This window comes from Haplochromis burtoni, unplaced genomic scaffold (genome assembly GCF_018398535.1).
Source record: "Haplochromis burtoni strain Fernald_Lab_line unplaced genomic scaffold, NCSU_Asbu1 Contig_461, whole genome shotgun sequence".
Taxonomy (NCBI): domain Eukaryota; kingdom Metazoa; phylum Chordata; class Actinopteri; order Cichliformes; family Cichlidae; genus Haplochromis; species Haplochromis burtoni.
The window spans coordinates 146,254-165,972 of NW_024582822.1; the positions used below are offsets into that span (position 1 = coordinate 146,254).

The 19,719-nt window shown below is 43.2% G+C and overlaps 1 protein-coding gene across 1 annotated transcript in view; it reads right to left on the bottom strand.

Annotated features, from left to right (window-relative positions):
- The window catches only part of taf2 (TAF2 RNA polymerase II, TATA box binding protein (TBP)-associated factor), a 34,480-nt gene extending 15,282 nt beyond the window's left edge, over nucleotides 1-19,198 (bottom strand). Inside the window, exons 1-18 of the mRNA XM_005946338.3 lie at nucleotides 18,668-19,198; nucleotides 18,429-18,483; nucleotides 17,296-17,456; nucleotides 15,135-15,253; nucleotides 13,319-13,460; nucleotides 12,925-13,156; nucleotides 12,186-12,370; nucleotides 11,942-12,055; nucleotides 8,326-8,425; nucleotides 7,954-8,039; nucleotides 7,710-7,845; nucleotides 7,476-7,630; nucleotides 7,135-7,249; nucleotides 6,925-7,034; nucleotides 5,460-5,525; nucleotides 4,511-4,637; nucleotides 3,245-3,370; nucleotides 830-970 (exon numbers count right to left, since the gene is read on the bottom strand). Of these exons, the coding sequence (XP_005946400.1) occupies nucleotides 830-970; nucleotides 3,245-3,370; nucleotides 4,511-4,637; nucleotides 5,460-5,525; nucleotides 6,925-7,034; nucleotides 7,135-7,249; nucleotides 7,476-7,630; nucleotides 7,710-7,845; nucleotides 7,954-8,039; nucleotides 8,326-8,425; nucleotides 11,942-12,055; nucleotides 12,186-12,370; nucleotides 12,925-13,156; nucleotides 13,319-13,460; nucleotides 15,135-15,253; nucleotides 17,296-17,456; nucleotides 18,429-18,483; nucleotides 18,668-18,717 (2,220 nt within the window). The 5' untranslated portion in view covers nucleotides 18,718-19,198. The remainder of the gene's footprint in view (nucleotides 1-829; nucleotides 971-3,244; nucleotides 3,371-4,510; nucleotides 4,638-5,459; nucleotides 5,526-6,924; nucleotides 7,035-7,134; nucleotides 7,250-7,475; nucleotides 7,631-7,709; nucleotides 7,846-7,953; nucleotides 8,040-8,325; nucleotides 8,426-11,941; nucleotides 12,056-12,185; nucleotides 12,371-12,924; nucleotides 13,157-13,318; nucleotides 13,461-15,134; nucleotides 15,254-17,295; nucleotides 17,457-18,428; nucleotides 18,484-18,667) is intronic.
- Between the last annotated feature and the right edge of the window lie 521 nt (nucleotides 19,199-19,719).

Sequence of the window (19,719 nt, forward strand, 5' to 3'; positions counted from 1 at the left end):
CCTTTAATGTGTTATTATAATAATATTTATTCTCATAAAGAGCTTCACTCTGGTTGTTTTACCTATGAGCACGAGTGCCATTTCTAAAACACAAGCCAGTCTTTTTACGTATCTGACTGCAGTCACATCTGGAGAATTTGTGCCACACACAGAGTATCTCCTAACTGCCACTCTGTCACCTGGCTGTGCTTGTTGCTTTTGCCATATCCAGTGTTTATTGTTAATACCCACCACTAGAATTTCTTTGTAGTTTTACTGATACTCTTAACATATTTGAGTTATTTATACCGGCCCTGTGCATGTTTTATTTACAAAGTCTACAGGATAGAGAACATATTCATGTTTTCATCTTCAATGCAATACATTTATCTTCTTATTATCATTTTATTCTTCACAAAGTATCTAATTAAGTCATTACGACTGACCACATGACCACTAAAATCCAAAGAAGGCTGTTTCTTCCACCTGCAGTCATTCGTATTTGGTGGTGTGGCTCTGATTTTGGCACACCGGCTTACCCGTACTCATGTGAAGCTGGGGTTGAGGTGGGTTACAAAGCAGCTTACAGATGAAAGCAAATGTGAGAAGGCTAAAGTGGATTAAACAGGATGCCTACATTAGATTTGCCAGTTAGCTGACACTTGTTTACACAGCTGACTGTGAATGCATAGTCTGCAAGTCACTAACGCTGTGCTCGAGATAAGGACTATTTGTTCAGAGCAGTTATTTATGTGTTAACGATTAAAACCTCATGATGTGACAGCACTTATCGTAAGAATAAGCTTCAAGCTTTTTAATCGGACTGTTTAGCTCTGCTTCTTGGCTGTACCTTTTGGAGGAAGTAGCTCTGGAAGTTGATGAAGTTGTTGGTCTTGACGATGTTTGGGCAGCTCTTGCAGCAGAACATTCTGGTGAACAGGGACTTCATAGCTGGTGGACCCTGCCATGTGCTCACCATGGCGTTGGCTATCTGTAAGAGTCACAGCGTAACAAAACAAACCACAAGTTACTTTATTACACTTTTAAACGCCTGATTGTGCAGAACTGCATCCATCAGCTCCCCTCTGTCTGCTGCCGTCACAGTAAAACAACAAAGAGAACAGCGAAACATTTCAGATTCCAGCAGAGTGCAGGGAATGAAGAATGTACGGCGAAGTATAATAGCTACAGCAGGAATTTGAGAAACACGAATGACAAGTGAAGAATGTTCTCGCTTGTATAACAATGCTTTGTCTGTCTGTTGCACTTCGTGTGGTGAGAGCTGAGCTACAAAGTCAACAGCAAATGCAAACACGGACAGCTCGTGTGGTTTCCACAGGTATGAACAGCGGCCCCACTGGTCTATACGCTCCAACAGGATATTGGGGAATTTATGTTAATGTGGTAAAATGAGGGCAAGGGTCACTCATGCAGGATGTTGTCATTTGGTTAGCTGGATAAGGGGGAGGTGGGCTGTCGGATGTGGGGATGCATTCATGGACTGTATCACTGTGTTCGAAGCGTGCTTCCCACATTTTCTACCAACAACACACAACTGATCCCGACCAATCGCAATGCAGCCAAGTCCAGAGAGGAATGTAAAGCCTGCCATACTGGAGTCTGTGGTCAGTGTGAGTGTGGATGCCTGAGTGTGCGTGAGCTTTGTGTATACCAAAAGCCATTATCACAGAGTCTGCTGGGGGCTCTGTGGCCAAACGCAGCGAGCTAGTGAAAGAAGTGAAGTGCTGCCATTTCATCCTCCACTCATGCTGTGAAAATATTGGTTCAGGTGGAACCTGAAGGATGGAAATCCAGTGGGGTGAAAGTTAGAACAGACCAAATCCAGAGAACAGAGAATTTCCTGGGGCCACAGAATTATTCAGTCAACTGAGCTGAAGTGCAGCAACATTTAAAGTGGTGGGTGGCCTCGCTAGCTTGGAAGCGATGGCCTGTACTGCTGCTGCAGCTCTTTTGTAATAGTTACAATCAGTTACATTTTATTTGGTACTAATATACTAAGTGACCACTGACGTAAATGCAGAAGAAACAGAGGAAAGGCTCCTGTTTTTGTCATCTTTGATTAAAAAGAAAAGCAGAGTCACACTGTGAAGCTACAGGCTGAAACTGTTCGTTCCTATGTGGATCCTTCAGTCCGCCCAAAACTTTATTCTTAAAACTGTCTCACCTGTTAACACGTTTTCTTTTATACTACTCCCAGAATACCACCCTCCAGTTTCTGTCTGCTGCTAGCAATGAGCCATTTCAAACAGTGACATGTGGAGCCAAACTCAGCATGACCACATCGCTTTGCCATATTAACAACATTGCAGGCAAATTATGCTTTGCGTTGTTATTCTGGCTGATGCCGATGACCACCAAAAGTGATGTCATGACTGCTGGCACATAGTGTTGCATACATTAGTGTTGCCTCAGTCTGTAGTTGTGTAACCTGGCTCCTTCCTTGTGCTGGGTTTAGCAGGCCTCTCACTAAGTCTGCGGCAAGAGGAATAAATGTGTGACTGCTTTGTGTCCCGTCTCTTCTGTAGTGTTGTGAAGAGGTGACGTAGCTAGCTTTATAGTAACCTCTGACAGATTCAAGGAGTCTAAACTGATATGTAAGCCCACATTAGCCATTTGGTAACATCGATATTGGCATTTATGATGGCTGATAAATAATAAAGAGTCAGGAGAAACACCATTCAACCATGTTGTGTTGATGTTGGAGGGTTTGTCCACCAGAGGGCGCTTTGACGCTCCCTGCTGACAGCACGTGTGTCCCAGCGCTCGCAGACTTGGCCTTAGCGTAAATGAGGAATCCACAACTTGTTGTGAGATTAAAAAAACCAACGCCGCACATCAGCAACTCTGTAACTGGAGTTATTAAGGTGGTTCTGTTTGAAGTTACTTTGACGATTTAAACTCCAGGTGAAATCACAAGCACACGAACATGAAGGGTTAGAAAATGTGGCCGTGCTGGATCCCACATCCATCTGATTTTAGACGGTGTAAGAAGGGCGCACCTCGTTGCTCAGAGCCGCTGACAGGACCAAACAGCGCTAATTTAATCTCACTGGACAGTGGAGCTCAGGTGGATGCTGACAGATGAGGGAAGACTAATTAACAGACGGATGGATGTTTGGGAGTGCCATCATCTCTATGGTTGTGGCTTACACATTGTATTCAACAGATTGTGGAAGAAGCTGAAGCCTTCAAAACCTTTTCATTGTGCTGTTACTGAATCACACACCAACACAGTGACACGTACCTTAGCCAAACAGAAGCACGCTTGCATGCGAACTTTGTAGAAACACTGTTCCTGCTCGAGGATGTCAGTCAGAGCCAGCCTGGAGGCAGGAGTTGGGAATTTTTCAAGTGCTGAGATGGCCTCCTCCTAACAGAGAGATCATTGTTCAATCAGACTTTACACACAAGAAAAAGATGAACATTTACTAAAAAATTGCAGTAGTACGAACAGTAACTTTAACTATGCTAACGTTGCAGTTTTTGTAGCTGCATAACTAAGCAGAAAACATGGCAAAAAACACATTTAATTAAACCATAAAACCGACATTTAAATGAAAGATTGTCCAAACACTTCAAGTTCCTAAAAGACACCTGCAACCCGCATCCTGGCTGTGGCCTCAAAAAAGATTTCTCCACAGGGACGGTTGTGATTTATGCCAGAGTTGGATTCACAGGCAGAGAAGTCAGGGACAAAACCATCATTACAGACTAGAGGACGCGTGACAGCAAGGATCAGAGGCCTCATTCTTTACCACAAAGCAACATGCAAATAACTTTCTGCATGAAACAAAAACCAGAAAGGCTGAGCTCTGTTGCATGGAGAGAAGATTAATTACTGAGCAAACAGCACGCCAACCGTCAGGACTGGACGGTGCCTTGATGCTACAGGAACTGGAGAACTTGACCATGTGACCATCACCATGGAGGAAAAATATCAGGAATCTGATTGTTGTTTTTCATTTCATCTGCCCGCAGAGGCAGCGCATGTGTGTGAGGAGGTGCACTCACAGTGAAAGCAGTGTGGCTGTAAATAACAGCAGAGCAGTGAAGACTCTCTCCGACACACGGACACGAGTGCAAGCAAACGTTGTGACAAATAAACTTTTTCTTTAAATCCGATGCATCCTGGTCCCATTGACACCGTTTAATATGTTTAAGTCTTGTCTGACGTTACATATACAGAATTATTCACAGTCTCTTCCTTAGACTGATGGATACAGTCTGAATGCTTAAACACTGGGCACTCGCTACCTGTTAGACACAGTGATACAATAATGTTCTGATGCACTGGTGTCATAGTGGAAGTGGAAAAAGCTGCACATGTGCATCACTGTGCAGCAGAATGAAGACACAGAACATTAGTGAGCTGTGATTTGAGCAAATAAAGGGATTCCTTTATCAAATCATTGTGGAAATGACAACTCATTAGAACTACAGGCTCATCTAACACACAGGAGACTGCTCTTTAAGGCCGGTGTGGAGCCCTGCATGCTTACTGTTAGCCCACCTGTGCAACAACATCCCTCTCATAGCGCAGCTGATACTGCCACATGAAGTCAGCCTGCTCAAACTCCACCTTCCTCAGGATGGACATGTCCGGGTCGATTCGGATCCACAGGAGGGGAGAGTCAGCACTGCAGAGGAATGAACAGGCACGGACACCGTGCACCGTATATGTTAGACAGATGTATGCATTAACTTGGCAAGACAATACTCTTAGGCTGCGTTCACACTGCAGGCGAAAGCGCATCAAATCCGATGTTTTTGACCCTCTGCGACCATCTATCCCATCATGGTGACAGTGTGAACGGCACAAATCCCATATTTTCAAATCTGATCTGGGTCACTTTCGTATGTGGTGCTGAATCCGACACGTATCTGATGTTTTAGAAAGCGACTGCTGTTTGATGGTCAGGTCGCATTGAATCCGTCTTTTACGTCACTGACACAAGACAGACGCCAATTATCAGCGCCGGAGAAGACATCGCGAACGCTTCCTGTCCATCCCGTGAAACTGTTGGGAAGACAGCGTGAACATTTTCTTTGTCCTGTATAATCTGCAGATTCTGACAGAAACTATCCTTTGAAGCAGCGCTCCTCTAACACAGCAACAAGGATCATTATTAGGTTATTTACATTATTATGTAAATAACAAAATAACTTAAAGCAAAAATTGGGAAACATAAAGTCCGAAGTCTTTATATTAAGGCCATCAATCACACATACTGTTGCTCTGGGTCTAAACAGAGCGCGTTGTGTGTGACGTCTTCTTTTGCACATGCGCCGCTTTGAGCGTTCACACTAGAGCGCGTTTGCTGTCGCATTTTATTTGTAGTGTGAACGAGCAGACAAAAACATCGGATTTGATCAAAAAATCTGAATTGAGCATCAAGACCTGCAGAGTGAACGCAGCCTTAGTCACATAGCAGCAATGCATCACAGCAGTAATGTCTTACTCCATTGCAGATAAATCCATGTCAACTTCCTCTCCATTCATCAGAGGGATCTTCTTTTTCTTGTTTCTGCAAACAGAAATCACATCAGTGACACCAAACACTCCCAGCCTGATATGACAGACGCTCTCGCTGAGGAGAGAAACAAAGAATCAGAACAAAGACTGGAAACATTCGTATATATTAGGAGGAAACAGTGAAGCCACAACCTTCTTCTAAGTAACATCAAATGGTGCATCTGAAAAGTATCCACACGCTTCACTTGTTCCACATGCTGTCATGTTATTCCAAAATGGATTCAATTAATTTGACCTCAAAATTCTACAAAGTGAATAAAGTTTGTTTAAATTCTTGCAAATGTATTAAAAATAAAACAACAAAAATTGAACACATATAAGATTTTACAGCCTTTCCAGTGACACTCAAAACTGAGATCAGGTGCGTCCTGTTTCTGCTGATCAAGAGCTTCTACAACCTGACTGGAGCCCAACTGTAGTAAATTCAGCTGAGCATGGTTTGGAAAGGCACACAGCGCAAAGCAAGCCATGAAATCCACAGAAGGCACAGAAACATTTCTGCAGCATTGAATATTTAACTATCCAATCAGACATATGTGGCAGAGCGGCCAAACAGACGGCACTCCTTAGTAAAGTCCCGAAGGACTCTCAGACCGCGAGAAACAAAATTCTCTGGTCTGAGGAAACAAAGATTAAATTCTTCAGCCTGAATGTCGAGCGTCATGTCGAGCAAAACCAGGCTTTGCTCATCACGATCCTACAGTGGTGCCAGCATCACGTTGTGGCGATGCTTCTTGGCAGCAGGAACTGGGAAACTAGTCAGGGTCGAGGTAAAGATGAATGCAGTGATGTATGGAGACATCATTAACCTTCAGAGAGCTCTGCTTCTCAGACTGGGGTGAAGGTTCATCTTATAACTCCAGGCCTCGAGGGCCGGTGTCCTGCAGGTTTTAGATGTGTCCTTGATCCAACACAGCTGATTCAAAGGGCTGAATGACCTCCTCAACATGTGTTGAAGTTCTCCAGAGGCCTGGGAATGAGCTCATCATGTGATTCAGGTGTGTTGAAACAGGTATCTAAAACCTGCAGGACACCGGCCCTCGAGGACTGGGGTTGCCCACCCCTGTTCTAACAGGACAATTACCCTAAACACTGAGTCAAGATGACCAAGGGGGGGCACCCGACCAGAGTCCAGACTTGAAATAGATTACACATTTCTCAAAAGATTTGAAAATGGCTGTACACCATCAAACCTGATGGAGGGTTTGCAAAGAAAATAGGAGAAACATGTGCCAAGCTTGTAGCATCAAGCACTGGCAATACTTTCTGGATGCACTGTAGCACATCTCAGTGTTAGCAATGCATGATTTTCAGGCGCTATAACAGCAATAATGTAAGTGTCCATTGTAATACACAAGCCCGGCAGAGGAGAGTGACGCAGCGTCCGGCACCTTCTGCTCTTTGAGTGGCAGGGAATGTCGTGTTTCAGGCTGTTCTCTTCTATCTGCAGCATGTGGTTGAAGGAGCCGTCCAGCTCTTGTACGGTCACCTTGATTGGACCCTGCAAGGAAACAGAGCAAAGAACGTAGCAAAAAAAGTCCGACAATTTAAGCCTGCTTGGGTCCTGACAGAGTGACAAGGCACAGGGCTGTAAGACTCACCACATATTTCTGAGTTCCAGATGATGTGTAGTCCTGACGGATCTCCAGCTCCAGCACGTTCCTCTTTCTGTTGAAGGCAAAACTGCCGAAGAATTTCACCACACTGCTCTGATCTCTGCATATGAACGGTTAAGACTAAAACCCTCCAAGGAGGTGTCGGACCCAGTGGATAAAGACTCAATATTTGAATGTTTTTATTTGACTGTAATCAGTTTCACATGATGCTGCTATACGCCTTTCATATTTGCTTATTTTCTTTCTTATTTACTGTTTCCAACACTGCAACCTCCACCATCCCTGCATCCGTCTGCAAACACAGATCTGATTGCGATAAAGGATACACCCACTGTTTGATGAGGGGGCCTATGTCTTTGCCAGAGACGTTGGAGATGGATTTGAGGAAGGCATGAGTGGACAGAAGCATCTGGCTCCACATGTGACTCTGGTACTTCTGAGACGAGGCTGTACTGGCCAGACTCAGGAGCTTGTTGAAAACCTAAACAATAACAAAAGGTTAATGAGCTAAAAGAGAGAGCATGTTACTACTGGCACACACACAAAAGGACCCAGCTGACCTGCAACATGAACTCCATGCTGATCCTGTTTTCTATCAGCCTCATCACCAGGTGTGCCTTACACTGGAACATCTTGTAATACTCCCAAGACAGTGTGTGGGGGTGTTTGATGGAGAAGTGAAGGTGGGGAGTTGGACTAAGAAGAGAAGAAAGTTCAAAACCCAACAAATGATCTGGGATTTATACTCGGAGTATTATGACTAAACACGACACTGCTTACACTTCTTAGAATCTAATATCTTACTTGTCTTTCTCTTTCCCGCCACTGAAGGTGGGGTGCAACAAGACTCCTCCCATTTTCAGCTCATACTCCACAATCTTGTCCAGCTCCTGTGGGCAAAAACAAAAGGTATGTTTTCTGTATCAGAAGGAGATGATAATGAGATTTATTATCAACACCAACATTATTCGACCTGAGCATGTTTGACGTTCCATCAGGTTCCACCAAAGTTTAAAAATGTAATCAAACTTTCTAGATATAGTAAGGCACATTTCTACAGTTTTGTATCTGTACAGCACCACAGTTAAATCAAACACTCAGTATGTGGCTGAAGCTTTAACTGTATTAACTGATGAGGAAGCAGCTTTTACAGGGGAAGATTTATGAAGCGCTCACCTCTTTGATCCAGTGCCGATACTCATTGACTCCAAAGGTCTTCTTCAGGTAGAGACCGTAGATGTACCCTGAGATTCCTTTCAGCACCCACTCGTCAGCCCTACAGAACAGAGAACATCTCAGCTCTAAGCTCACAAAACACCCCAACTTTCTTCCAACGTTACTGTGAATGAATCACAGTGAAATTCCAGCATTTAGATACAGCAACGATATTAGTGACAATTCAATTCAGTTTGATCACTGCAGCTGCAGCCACCTCAAAGCGCTTTGTATTGTAAGACAAAGACCTTACAGTAATACAGAGAAAATCCCAGCAATCATACGACCCCCTGTGAGCAAGTACTTGGCAAAGTGGGAAGGAAAAACTCCCTTTAACCAGGCTGGGAGAGGGGCGGCCATCTGCCGTGACCTGTGGGGGTGAGGGCTCTTCTTCCATCCTTCCTCCCTCACTGATATGCGCTCTTTCATCATGCCCAAGCATGATAAATCATTTAAGACCACACTTGTTGCTTCTTCACATTTTAATAGTAACTTTTACAATCAGGGCCCCACACACTGCTCTCATTAATTTATCAGCTTGGATTTATTAGCTTGTTAAAAAAGAAAGAGAGACACAATACACTTATTCAGCCTCGGTGGTTTCCCTGCTTGACACTGAGCTAAGTCCAGCCTGGCACACACGGCACAGATGACTTCATCGCTGTATGTCCTGGAGTCAACAGTACACTGTGTGTTTTCTTAAGTATTTTCTTTTTAAGTTGGGTCATGCTCAGGGCGATAATTAAGTCCTAAGTTTGGATTACCTTCTTTTCATCCTCATAGCTGTAAGACACCTTTCTTCAAGAGGAGTCCCAAAAACAGCACAACAGGCAGTTTCATTTCTCAGGAAGTCTAAGGAGGATCATCCGGTGCACACACGGAGCAGCGACACATCAGAAAAGGTCGTGTTTTTCCAAAATGCATAACCAGTTGAACCAATACCTTTCATGTGCCTTGTATGTCTGATGGGCTGCTTAGCTTAGCCTGTTCTCAATTACAGCCCTCAGTTAACCCCCTGCTCTGATTAATTGCTAGCAGGCCGCCATGCTTTGTTAAAATCAAAGAGATCTGACTTTTTGTGAGGTTTTTCCTTACACAACAGCAGCCAGCTAGCCCAACAACATGAGCAGATCAAGGCCCCACATCTGACGTGTGTTTGGAGGTCAGTGAGGAGAAGGCAAAGTATGGACGGTGAATGGAAGATGGCCTGTAGGGTAAAGGAGGGACACACAGGGGTAGACACAGCACAAGGTGCACCTGAGACTGTTGAGGCCTTTCTGACGGGCCTCTTAACATAATCAAGCCCTCAGTCTCTCACGGACACTGACCGCACTGGCAGAGCTGCCGAGCGGCGCAGCGATCCATCATGCTGGAGGATACAGTTGTTCAGGCCAGGACCGGCCCAACTTCTGACTCTTGGTACTGACAGAACAGCCTTGTTCTGCTGTAAATCTCTCATCAGCAGGCAGCCTTACGAGAAGAGGTCTGAGGACTAACTGTTACCACACGTTTCTAAAAGCCCAGAGAGCCGAGGGAAGCACTGCTGAGATCTGTTCATAGCGGTTTGTGTGAGAACGCTTCCAAACAACACTGACGCTTCTTTTCCATTACACAACTCTCTGGCCTTTGAGCCCAATCGCAGCCTGTTTGTAGCTGAACTTGTGGTGCATCTTCTCAGTGCCTTTTCTTACAGCGTCCAAAAGCAAGCTCCACATATTCAGGATACCTTTTCATTACCTGGATCTGCTTATTCTAGCATCACCAGTCAGGCCAAGTAAAGGTTTTCCACATCAATATTTTCCAAGTTAGCTTTTGGGAAACCAAAACTATGTTCAGATAAAAGAGGAGGTGTTTAAAGCCATTGACCAATACTAACCGTAAGGAAAACGTCGACAGCTAGTCTTGGTTTGTTGTTCGCAGCTTATCTCGGTACATAAACATTTACACAAATATACAACTGCTCGAATTGTAGACGTTCTCAATAACTATAGATCTTTTTACTGCTAGCCTACAGATTGACTGTTTTCTGGAGAACTCATTGGTCAGCATATATGAACATTACACCTTCTAAATACAAGAACGCCACATTAAATGGGGCGGTCGTGGTTTTAGAGTTGGCAGTTCGTCTTGTAATCAGAAGGTTGCCGGTTTGAGACCCGTTGCCTACTGGTGGTGGTCAGAGGGCCCGGTGGCGCCAGTGTCCGGCAGCCTCGCCTCTGTCAGTGCGCCCCAGGGTGGCTGTGGCTACAATGTAGCTGCCATCACCAGTGTGTGAATGTGTGTGTGAATGGGTGGATGACTGAATGTAGTGTAAACCCATATGGAAAAGATATAAATCTTATAAAGTTTTTATCTGTCTTGTGTGAAACTTGTATGAAAAGCATACAAGAGTGGAAACACGTATAAGATCCCTTGAAAAATTATATAATGAAACTTGTATGTTTTGTATACTTACTAAAAAAATATATGAAAGTAATGAGAAAGTGGCCACCTTCATGAGTAAATCATGTATGTTTTTACTATTTCTTTTCCATATGGGAAGCGCTTTGGGGTCCATAGGGACTGAGTAAAGCGATATACAAATACAGGCCATTCACCACTTAAATGTTCCAAATCCTGCACAGGCCTCTGTTTCACAGGAAAAAGGGGTTTAATATGATGTCACAGTGTGATGTCACCTGAACATTTACGTGCACACGTTGTTTCTTTGTTGTGGACACTGCTTGCTGGACGATGGGAACAATAAGAGTCGGTCACATTAAAGTGGTTGTGAGGAGGTTAGAAATGACTGTGTTGTGCAGAGCAAACTACACGTATAACTACAAACAACAACCCAAAGGGAACAGACTCAATGGTGTTACACAAGCTATGCATTTTATAGAAACATCTCACGCTGCTGAAGGTTCTTATCTATATCAGATATTAGGCTGACGGATGTTTTTGGAGACTAATTTCTTGGTCGACAATATGAGGGGAGAAATTTGACTGACTAGTCTAACACTAACACACGCAATTATCAAGAAGCATTTGAGTACTGTTTAATTGTGTAAACAAAGGTATCTGAACCATTAATCATATTAATCATCGTACTTGCTGTCTAAATCTGTGACACCTTCCACGAAGAAAGAAAAAAAAAGCACCTAAACTGATGTAAAACATGATGTGAAAACATGTTGCTACAAACGATGGTTACGTGTTAGTAAAAAGAAACAAATGTATCAATTAAGACGGAAAAGTGTGGTGCATTGTGACAGAGTCAACATTGTCTTACAGATCATGACAAGCCCAGCCCTCCCTGTGCCCAGCCACCTCCTCCAGCTCATCTGAAGTTCTCCCAGGACAATCAGGTCTCACCAGCGTGTCCTGGGTCTACCCTGTAACCTCCTCCCCGCAGCACATGCCCAGAGCAACTCACACAGGAGGGATCCACCTTAACTGGCTCCTTTGATGTGGAGAAGCAGGAGCTCTACTACCGAACGACAGGACTCCTCATCCTCTTTCTAAGTCTTAGACTTTGGAGACTAGAACTTGTGTCTCAGATTTTGGCTTTACTTCACCATCCCATGTTAACACTCACCAGGACATCCTGGAAATAAAACAGCCGAAGAACTGCTGAGCCAACGCCTGAGCCAGACAGCGGCGAGTCTGGGGAGTCTGGTCAATGATCATAGCGCTGTGGAGCAAGTTGGTACTGAAACAGAGGCAGCAGTTGAATGAGAGGAATAACGCCTTCAACAGCAATCTATTTGTGTTTTACATTTGCTGATTTCTTCTATCAATCCTGCCAAAAAGGACCAGTGAACTCTGATATCACGACCTACCTGAAGATGCTCATAGAAGCATAGGAGGATACTTGAACGTAGGCCTCATCCACAAACACAGTTTTGAAACAGGAGTAAGGATAGCGGCACGTCAGGATTTCCTCGTAGAACTCAAAAATCTCGTGCAGGTACGACATTGAGTGTTTGAGAAGAGGGAGCAGCTGCGGCAGGCAGAAATGTGTCACCTGACAGGAAACAAAGACGTGCGCGCTTCAGTGGTATTTCAAAGATTATGTGACCAGAGCCGATGTATTCTTCTTTATTTACACCGTTTACCTTCAAAAGACGCTTAAGTAAGTGGTCATCAAAAAACACTACAGGACAAAGCTCCATTTAAACCACTTTAAAGGCATTTTAGGATAAAAATGATATAAAAAGCTGGACTAATCTCATCTGTCTGGATTATTCGACGACTGCATTCTGCATCTGTCGTTGCAGAACTTATTCCAAGCCAGGTGATCTAAAAGCTGTACAGCTGAGGGTAAAGTTTACACAAACACTTCATGGACATGACTTTTAACCACAGCCCAGTACATTTTTTACTGGTTTGGGGTCAGTGAGTCCAATTAAAGTGGTAGCCTGATTTATCTGTTCCAGAGCAGTTTGTGTATTTGTGGTAAGGATCCTTTCCTGCAACTATGAACATGTTTGATGTCAGTTTGTATAAATACCTGCAGGAGGAAATAACTGCAACATTTATTTAAACTCCACGCAGAAAGAACAGAGAACGAGGACCCACCTCGTGCATGTAGGGGTCCACAAGGATTTCAAAGGGGCCCACAGCCAGGGAGATGTTGGGAGCTGCTGTTGGGATGGGAAGGACGTAATGGAAAGTCTTCTTTCTCATGTCATGAGTGTAAATGGTCTCCACCAGATCCCCACATGATACAGCCACCATAGATGCATCCACAGTGAACTCCAGCTTCCATGTGCACAGCTCTGAGTAAGAGTCCACGCAAGGGAACCAGAATCTGTGACAGGAGAAGATTTTCATTTTTCCATCACAACTTCCAAAGCTGGAACATCCAAAACAAAAACTCACTTCTACATATTGTATCTGTCAATATGGAGCCAAGGAATGCGGTTTTTATTTATTCATCTACTACGGACGAGAAGATTGTTTGTTTGCAGACCTTGTGGAGTTCTGGTACCCAAAGGAGAACACATGGGCTCCTCTCTCCGCCATGCTCCCCTCCACATCAGGAACAACAAAGTGGAGGCCGCCTTTGGGCTGGTCCAGAGAAAACTCTATGTACACCTTCAACACTTTCAGATCTGGATACACAAAACAAAACATAAAAACATCCATTTTTATTTATGTTCATTCAACAAAAGGCAAAAACCTTATTTTAGTGAACTGGATACAATCAACAGACAAGTAACCAGGTGATGGCTTTTCAAAATAAAATGTCATTTGAAAAAAATGAAAAGAGATGGTAAAGATTATGCTGGCCTTAAACGGGCAAATCATTTATTTTTCTGCTTATTATTTGTTGAAAACAATAACTTTAGACATACGTGTCAACACGTCTCTAAGCTAGCCACAAACCTTTAAGCCCTCAGAGATGTCATCATGAAATGGTATTTCTTTTTATGGTTACACTGACGCTAAGACAAATTTCAGAAGAAGTAGGAGCAAAGGTTAACTTTTCTGTTAAATTCAACCTGGTGAGCTCACTCTGAGCCACAACACAGGAGACCCAGTTTGACCTCCAAACGTTTTAACCCTTCTCCTCTCTGTTCTGGAGCGTTTCTGTCTCTGAATGACACAGAGAAACTCACGTTCACATCCATATTCAGGCAGCCTTCAGTTGTTTGTATGGTCTATTTTTTTGGTACAACATGCTAATATTAGGTTGGACCCTCTTTGTGCAGTGAACTCATCATGACTGGAGTTCAACGGTGTGTAAACCTGCTGGAAGCAGCCATCAGAAGATGGCTACACTAACCATAAGCAGTTGGTCAGCACCAACACTCAGGTAGTGTGTTTATACCAAATTTTGACCCTACATAATGTCACAGAGGGAATGCGATCTTTATTGTATTGTGCAGCCCCAGCTGACAGGAGTGCAGCCTCTCGGTCCTCTGCAGCTATAGTGCATCTATGTTAAACTTTGACAGGGTGTGTTTGCAGGTGCCCTCCTGCTGTAATGAGTAATTATCTGAGCAGCTGTCGTCTTCCTGTTCAAAGCAGTCTGTGCGTTCTCCTCTGACGTCGTCTGAAAAGCTCAGACCGAGCGCCCACGCTATGTTCAAAGTCACTGAAAGCACTGTTCCTCCACATTCTCTTGCTTGATTTCAGCAGGTTGTCTTGATCATGTCTACATGCCCACGTGCAGTTGGGTTGAGTTGCTGCCATCTGATTGGCAGATTTTTGGAACAGCCGAACAGCTGCTCGAGTCTTTACAGTGTATATAGCCATTACAGCCCCTCAGCTCACCTGACATGCATCTGCTAGTTGGTCCAGGTATAAAACGAAAAACTGTGTGGGCACTATTTAGCTTAAATGATCAGAGCGGCTGTAACAGTGAGCCGGGGAGCAGCTGAAGTGTTGAACCATTGAACCTGAAACTTAACGTCTGCCTCTTTAACCAGGCTTTGGGAGACAATGCTGCAGCTCTATTCAGCTGTTACAGTGTTTCTTTATTTTACTGCATTTCATACAGTTTTACTTTGCATGCTTTTAGTTTACTAACAGGTTTGGAGTTTATTGTGTTTTATTTAGTTTTTTTAATTTAATTCTTCTTTCAGTTTACTTGCACATTTTATTGCACTTTATCTCAATTAGATAAATATATGTTTATTTTATTCGAATGTTTGCTGTGCTTTTAGTTTCAGTTGTGTTTTGTTTACATTTGTTCTTATTATCGGCTTCATCGATATCAAAGTAAAAGCACTAATCTGCATGAAAGGTGCTACACAAAAACACTTGACAGACGACTCCATTACCATCCCCTTGTTTCCAGAGCTCAGAGGGTACTTTGATGACCAGCTCGCCGTGCCCTGCGTCCGGGTCCACGGCACTCACTGCGGCAGTGTAGGCGCTGGAGAAATAGTTGAGGTTCCTCCTGTGTGGACACACAGTAAGCATTCATTGCTGTTCTTTAAGTATGCAGTTGATGATAATCACAGCCACCCACTCCGATGGACACAAATCTTAATGTGACAAGATAAGTAAATGACATAAATAAATCTGTGTTCTCAGATCTATTATTTTTGCATGTGTGTTGTTGCTGCCTGTGTTTAACTGAGTCATTTCTGTAACTGTGACACACTTGCTGCTGCCTATCAATGGGATCTTCCTGGTTAAATAAAGGTTATTCAATAAAATCTTATTTATATAACTTCTTCTCATTCTTGTAGTCACAACCAAATATTTTCCAAACAGTTCAAATGATCAGACAGCTCTGCTAGTTTAAGCTAATTCAGTAAATTAAACACACGGCCAATCACAGCAGTTCATCCTTCCACTAAGTTTATTTGGCTCCAAATGCAACCACGAGCAATAAAGGGCCCCGACGTGCCAGCCTTCCCTCGCTGAGCTTCTTTTCTAATTCAAAGGGGGTTTTTCCTCCCTACTGTTGCCAACTGCTAGTTCATGCGGCCTGTCCAACTGTTGGGACTCCCTCTCTAGTCTTATAAATGAACCTAAATTTCTTTTGACTATTTTCCACAGTGTAGAAAAACCTCAATGTTATGAATAACAGGGATTTATGATGCAAAGATCAGAGTGTAAATAACGCCAAATGTGCAACATTAGAATTTCTTAAAGCTGCTTAATTCTGCTTCAGTAACAGCTTTGCACTCTTTACTCTTGAAACTGCTCCAGCAGTCTTGAAGCAGCTGCCTCACATGTTGAACACTTGTTGGCTGCAGTCCCTAACCATCTCGCTTGAGTTTATGTCTGTAGCTTTTGGAGACCAGGTCATGTAATGCGGCACTCCATCACTCTGTTTCTTGGTCAAACAGTGCTTACAGCAGGGTTTTTCCTGGCTCACAGATGGTTTTTGGGGTAAACAGGGGTGCACAGTAAAGACAATGAGTCTGTGTTACCTTCTGTGAGTCACCATTTGATAAAAATGAGTCCATATTATGCGGGAGAAATGAAACCTCGATTAACAAAACAGATTTTTAAAAATCACTTCATTACACTAGTGCGGACTTTCCTTTGGCTCTGGCTAAAACCGCCGATGCTCCCATCAGCCCTTCACGGTTTCTCACAAACATGACAGCTGAATCCAAACACAGCCTGGCTTTTTCCCTCTCTATTTTTGATCCAAGCAGCTCTCTTCTTCTTCTTATCAGCCTCCCGCACTTAGTGTGTCTTTGCAGCAGTTCCAGCATGAGGGCCTGTTTCCCTCCCTGACTGATGGTCTCTAACCTGACCGAGGACTCACTGGGAAATTTACACTGTACCTATGCCGTAACTGCGAACTCCTCCGAAACCCTACAGTGTAACATTTGGGGTAATCTGACGTTCACCTCTCTAGAAATGTCATTACACGTGGGGTTGACACCGCCCACAACCATTGTGATTGGCCTGTTCAGCACCATCGATTCCTCCTGGGTATTTCCAACAAGTTTTTCACTGCAGCTTTGAATTTATAAGTATAAAGAATAGTAACGATAGCAAGGACTCACAAATGTGAGAGATTTCTGAAACTATGGGAATTAATGCGACGGAACTTACAAAGAAGTGAAAAAAGGAGCAAATATGTTTGCACCCAAGGACCCTGCCCACAACAAAGAGCCCAGGAGGACCCAGGAGAGAAAAAGTTCCAGCATTTTGTTTGTTACTTGCAGTAACGACAGGCTGTTCCTGCACTAGTTAAACCTAACTAGGTGTTTGCAGAACACCTGCACCGCCTCCGTACAACACAAAAGACTGCTTCAATATTAAGACAGTCAATTTAACTATTAAACTTCTGATAACTGTTGACTGCAAGACAAACTTCCTTCATCTGGTTAAGATAGCTTCCAGTATAATTCCACATGTGTTATAACCATAGAATCTAAATTAAAGAAGAAAATCAGTGACACTTTCAGATGTACTTTTGTAGACTAACACATATTCTGAGGTCCAAAATAACTAGAATGTGGATCTACTCACTGCTTGGACTCATGGTGGCACACTTCCAGAGTGGGGTCATTGTAGAGGAACGGGGCTTCGAGATCGTTTACTCGGACCCTGTAGATGCGACACTGTTTACTGTTTAGCTTGATCCTGTTCAGGTTGACCACGGTGGGGAAGATGGTGAGCTCAACATAGCCCTGAAGTATACAGAGGCAAGGAAGACATCAGCAAAATATAACAACATGTATTTGAAGCATGAAAAAATGAACTTGTAAACAGAATGTGAAGAAAAAACACCTTCACCACGACAGTGATGGTAAAAGAACCTTAATAACTAAACCTCAATGAAATGAGATGAAGCAGAGTGGGAGGAGGAGTGGGCCAAAGCTCCTCTCAAACAATGTGAGGCTGATAAAGTCACACAGAAAGCCATTATTTCCACTTACTGCTGCTAAGGTGAGTTTACAAGCTATTGAACCACGAAGTGTGCTTAGTTTTTGCACACCCTGCTTCTGTATTTTGATTTATGACACAGGTAATACATCATGTGTTGTCGCTCCTCTGAATTTGTAATAACATCATTTTAAACTTCATATTGCTCAGATGATTTCTGTTATTATGTCCTGACAGATCAAACCTTAGAAATAACAGAGGATGGGCACCAGTTTAGTTTATCTACGCTGTCTCTATCTATGCCAGCTCCAAGTCTGTGCAGAATTCATGTTACTGTGATTCTTATCCAGTTACAGAGGCTTCTTTTTCAAACAAAATATTAAATTAGGTGGAAGTCGTCTTAGAAACAAAAGACTATGATGCGTGTAAAACAGTCACATTTCTGGGAAAATGCTACCACCGTGTGGTAAAGATCTTCATTAAACATTATTTAGCACTTCTTTTTTAATAAAAGCGATTCTTGCTAAAATTACTTTTAAGATTGACACGTAATTTTGCTTAATGCTGAGAAATAACAATGATGAATATTAACACGAGACTGCAGGCGTATATTACAGTAAGTAACACTCTTTTAAGCAGTAATGCACCCTTCATAATGTGTGATTAGAGGAACCAAAACAAGAGAGCGCTGCCGTCTCGGCAGATCGCTAACTGAGGAGTATCTGCTGTCCAACAGTGAGCAGATGAGCCATTATGTGTGCAAGTGCTGTACTTACGATGACAGACTTCCTCTGGAAGTTGATGTTGTTGATGCACACCACCTGGTGGGTCGTAAAAGCAGTGACACAACGAAACAGTTAACGTTTCATTTATGAATGTAGCTACCTAAACCCTCTCTGTCGTAGCCAGGTACAAAGTGTAGCTAAAGCGCTATTTACTTCGGTCTTGACTTTGCTTCTGTTACTATAGAACATGACAACAACCAGCAAGAAAGTGATTCTGCTCAGATACTTATAATTTAAAGGGTCGCGGGCTCTCGAAGCCTTTGTCCTTCTTCCTGTTCATCGCTGCTTCTCGCTGTGCTTTGCTGAACTTTTAAGGTGCCATAACTCCGCTCGGTGATGCTTCCCTTGCCTCAGCCGCACTGAGCTGCTCTTCAGGCTCACAATTCAAAGCCCCCTGCATTCACCAGACTCGTACACGTTTACAGGGTGCTCGTCAGTTCTCCCAAAGCACTATATGTTAGCAGTCGGAATGTTTAAACGATCACTGTGTCAGGCTGTCGATGAGTCTTTGGTTTGTATCGCCCGGAGCCCGCTGTGCACTGTTTTCCATGCAAACCACGCCGACGCATCCACGAATATACATCAGCCACGAGCAGCAATAAGTTGTTCTGTTTCCTTATTAAAAAATAAGTAGTTTACTCCACAAATGCTCCACTCGATGCGCATCAAAGCATCCAAATATCCCCTTCTCTGCTCGGCAGCTCATAGTATTGTGACGCCCGCTCCAGCGTGTTCGGCCATTTTGTTAGTAACCTTTGACCTCCCGCGTAAAAATGATAATTATATTTTTTCCCAGAGCGGTCGATTGAAAAAAAGAATAAAACATTTGTATTAAAATGAATGTGTGTGCGTTAATAATGTAAATACCGTAAAGTCTAATTTAATTAAACAATACAAATTTCACGTCACGTGAGGGGCGGAGACTGCGTGTCTGCGAAGAAGTGCACGAGATCCGCACAGCTCATTGGTTTATCCCTGTGATGTTCTCCTCTGTCTTTTGCGGGACCAACAATGTTTTTTACAGGCACACATCATTTGTAGGGCATCTTATTGCGAGCCCTGATTGTTCTCTCGTTTTAGTTTTAGTAATATTTTTAAATGGTTGTACAAAATGTAAAAAAAAACGGCAGGTGCATTGGCTGCATTTTTAGATGAATAGTTGGTATGTTTCCAAATGTGTGCATACGTTTTCAAAATGTACAAATTATATTTGCATTTTAAGTTATATAAATAATTTATTCAACTTGCCTGTAGCTATGTTCAAGGTTCAAGGTTCAAGGTT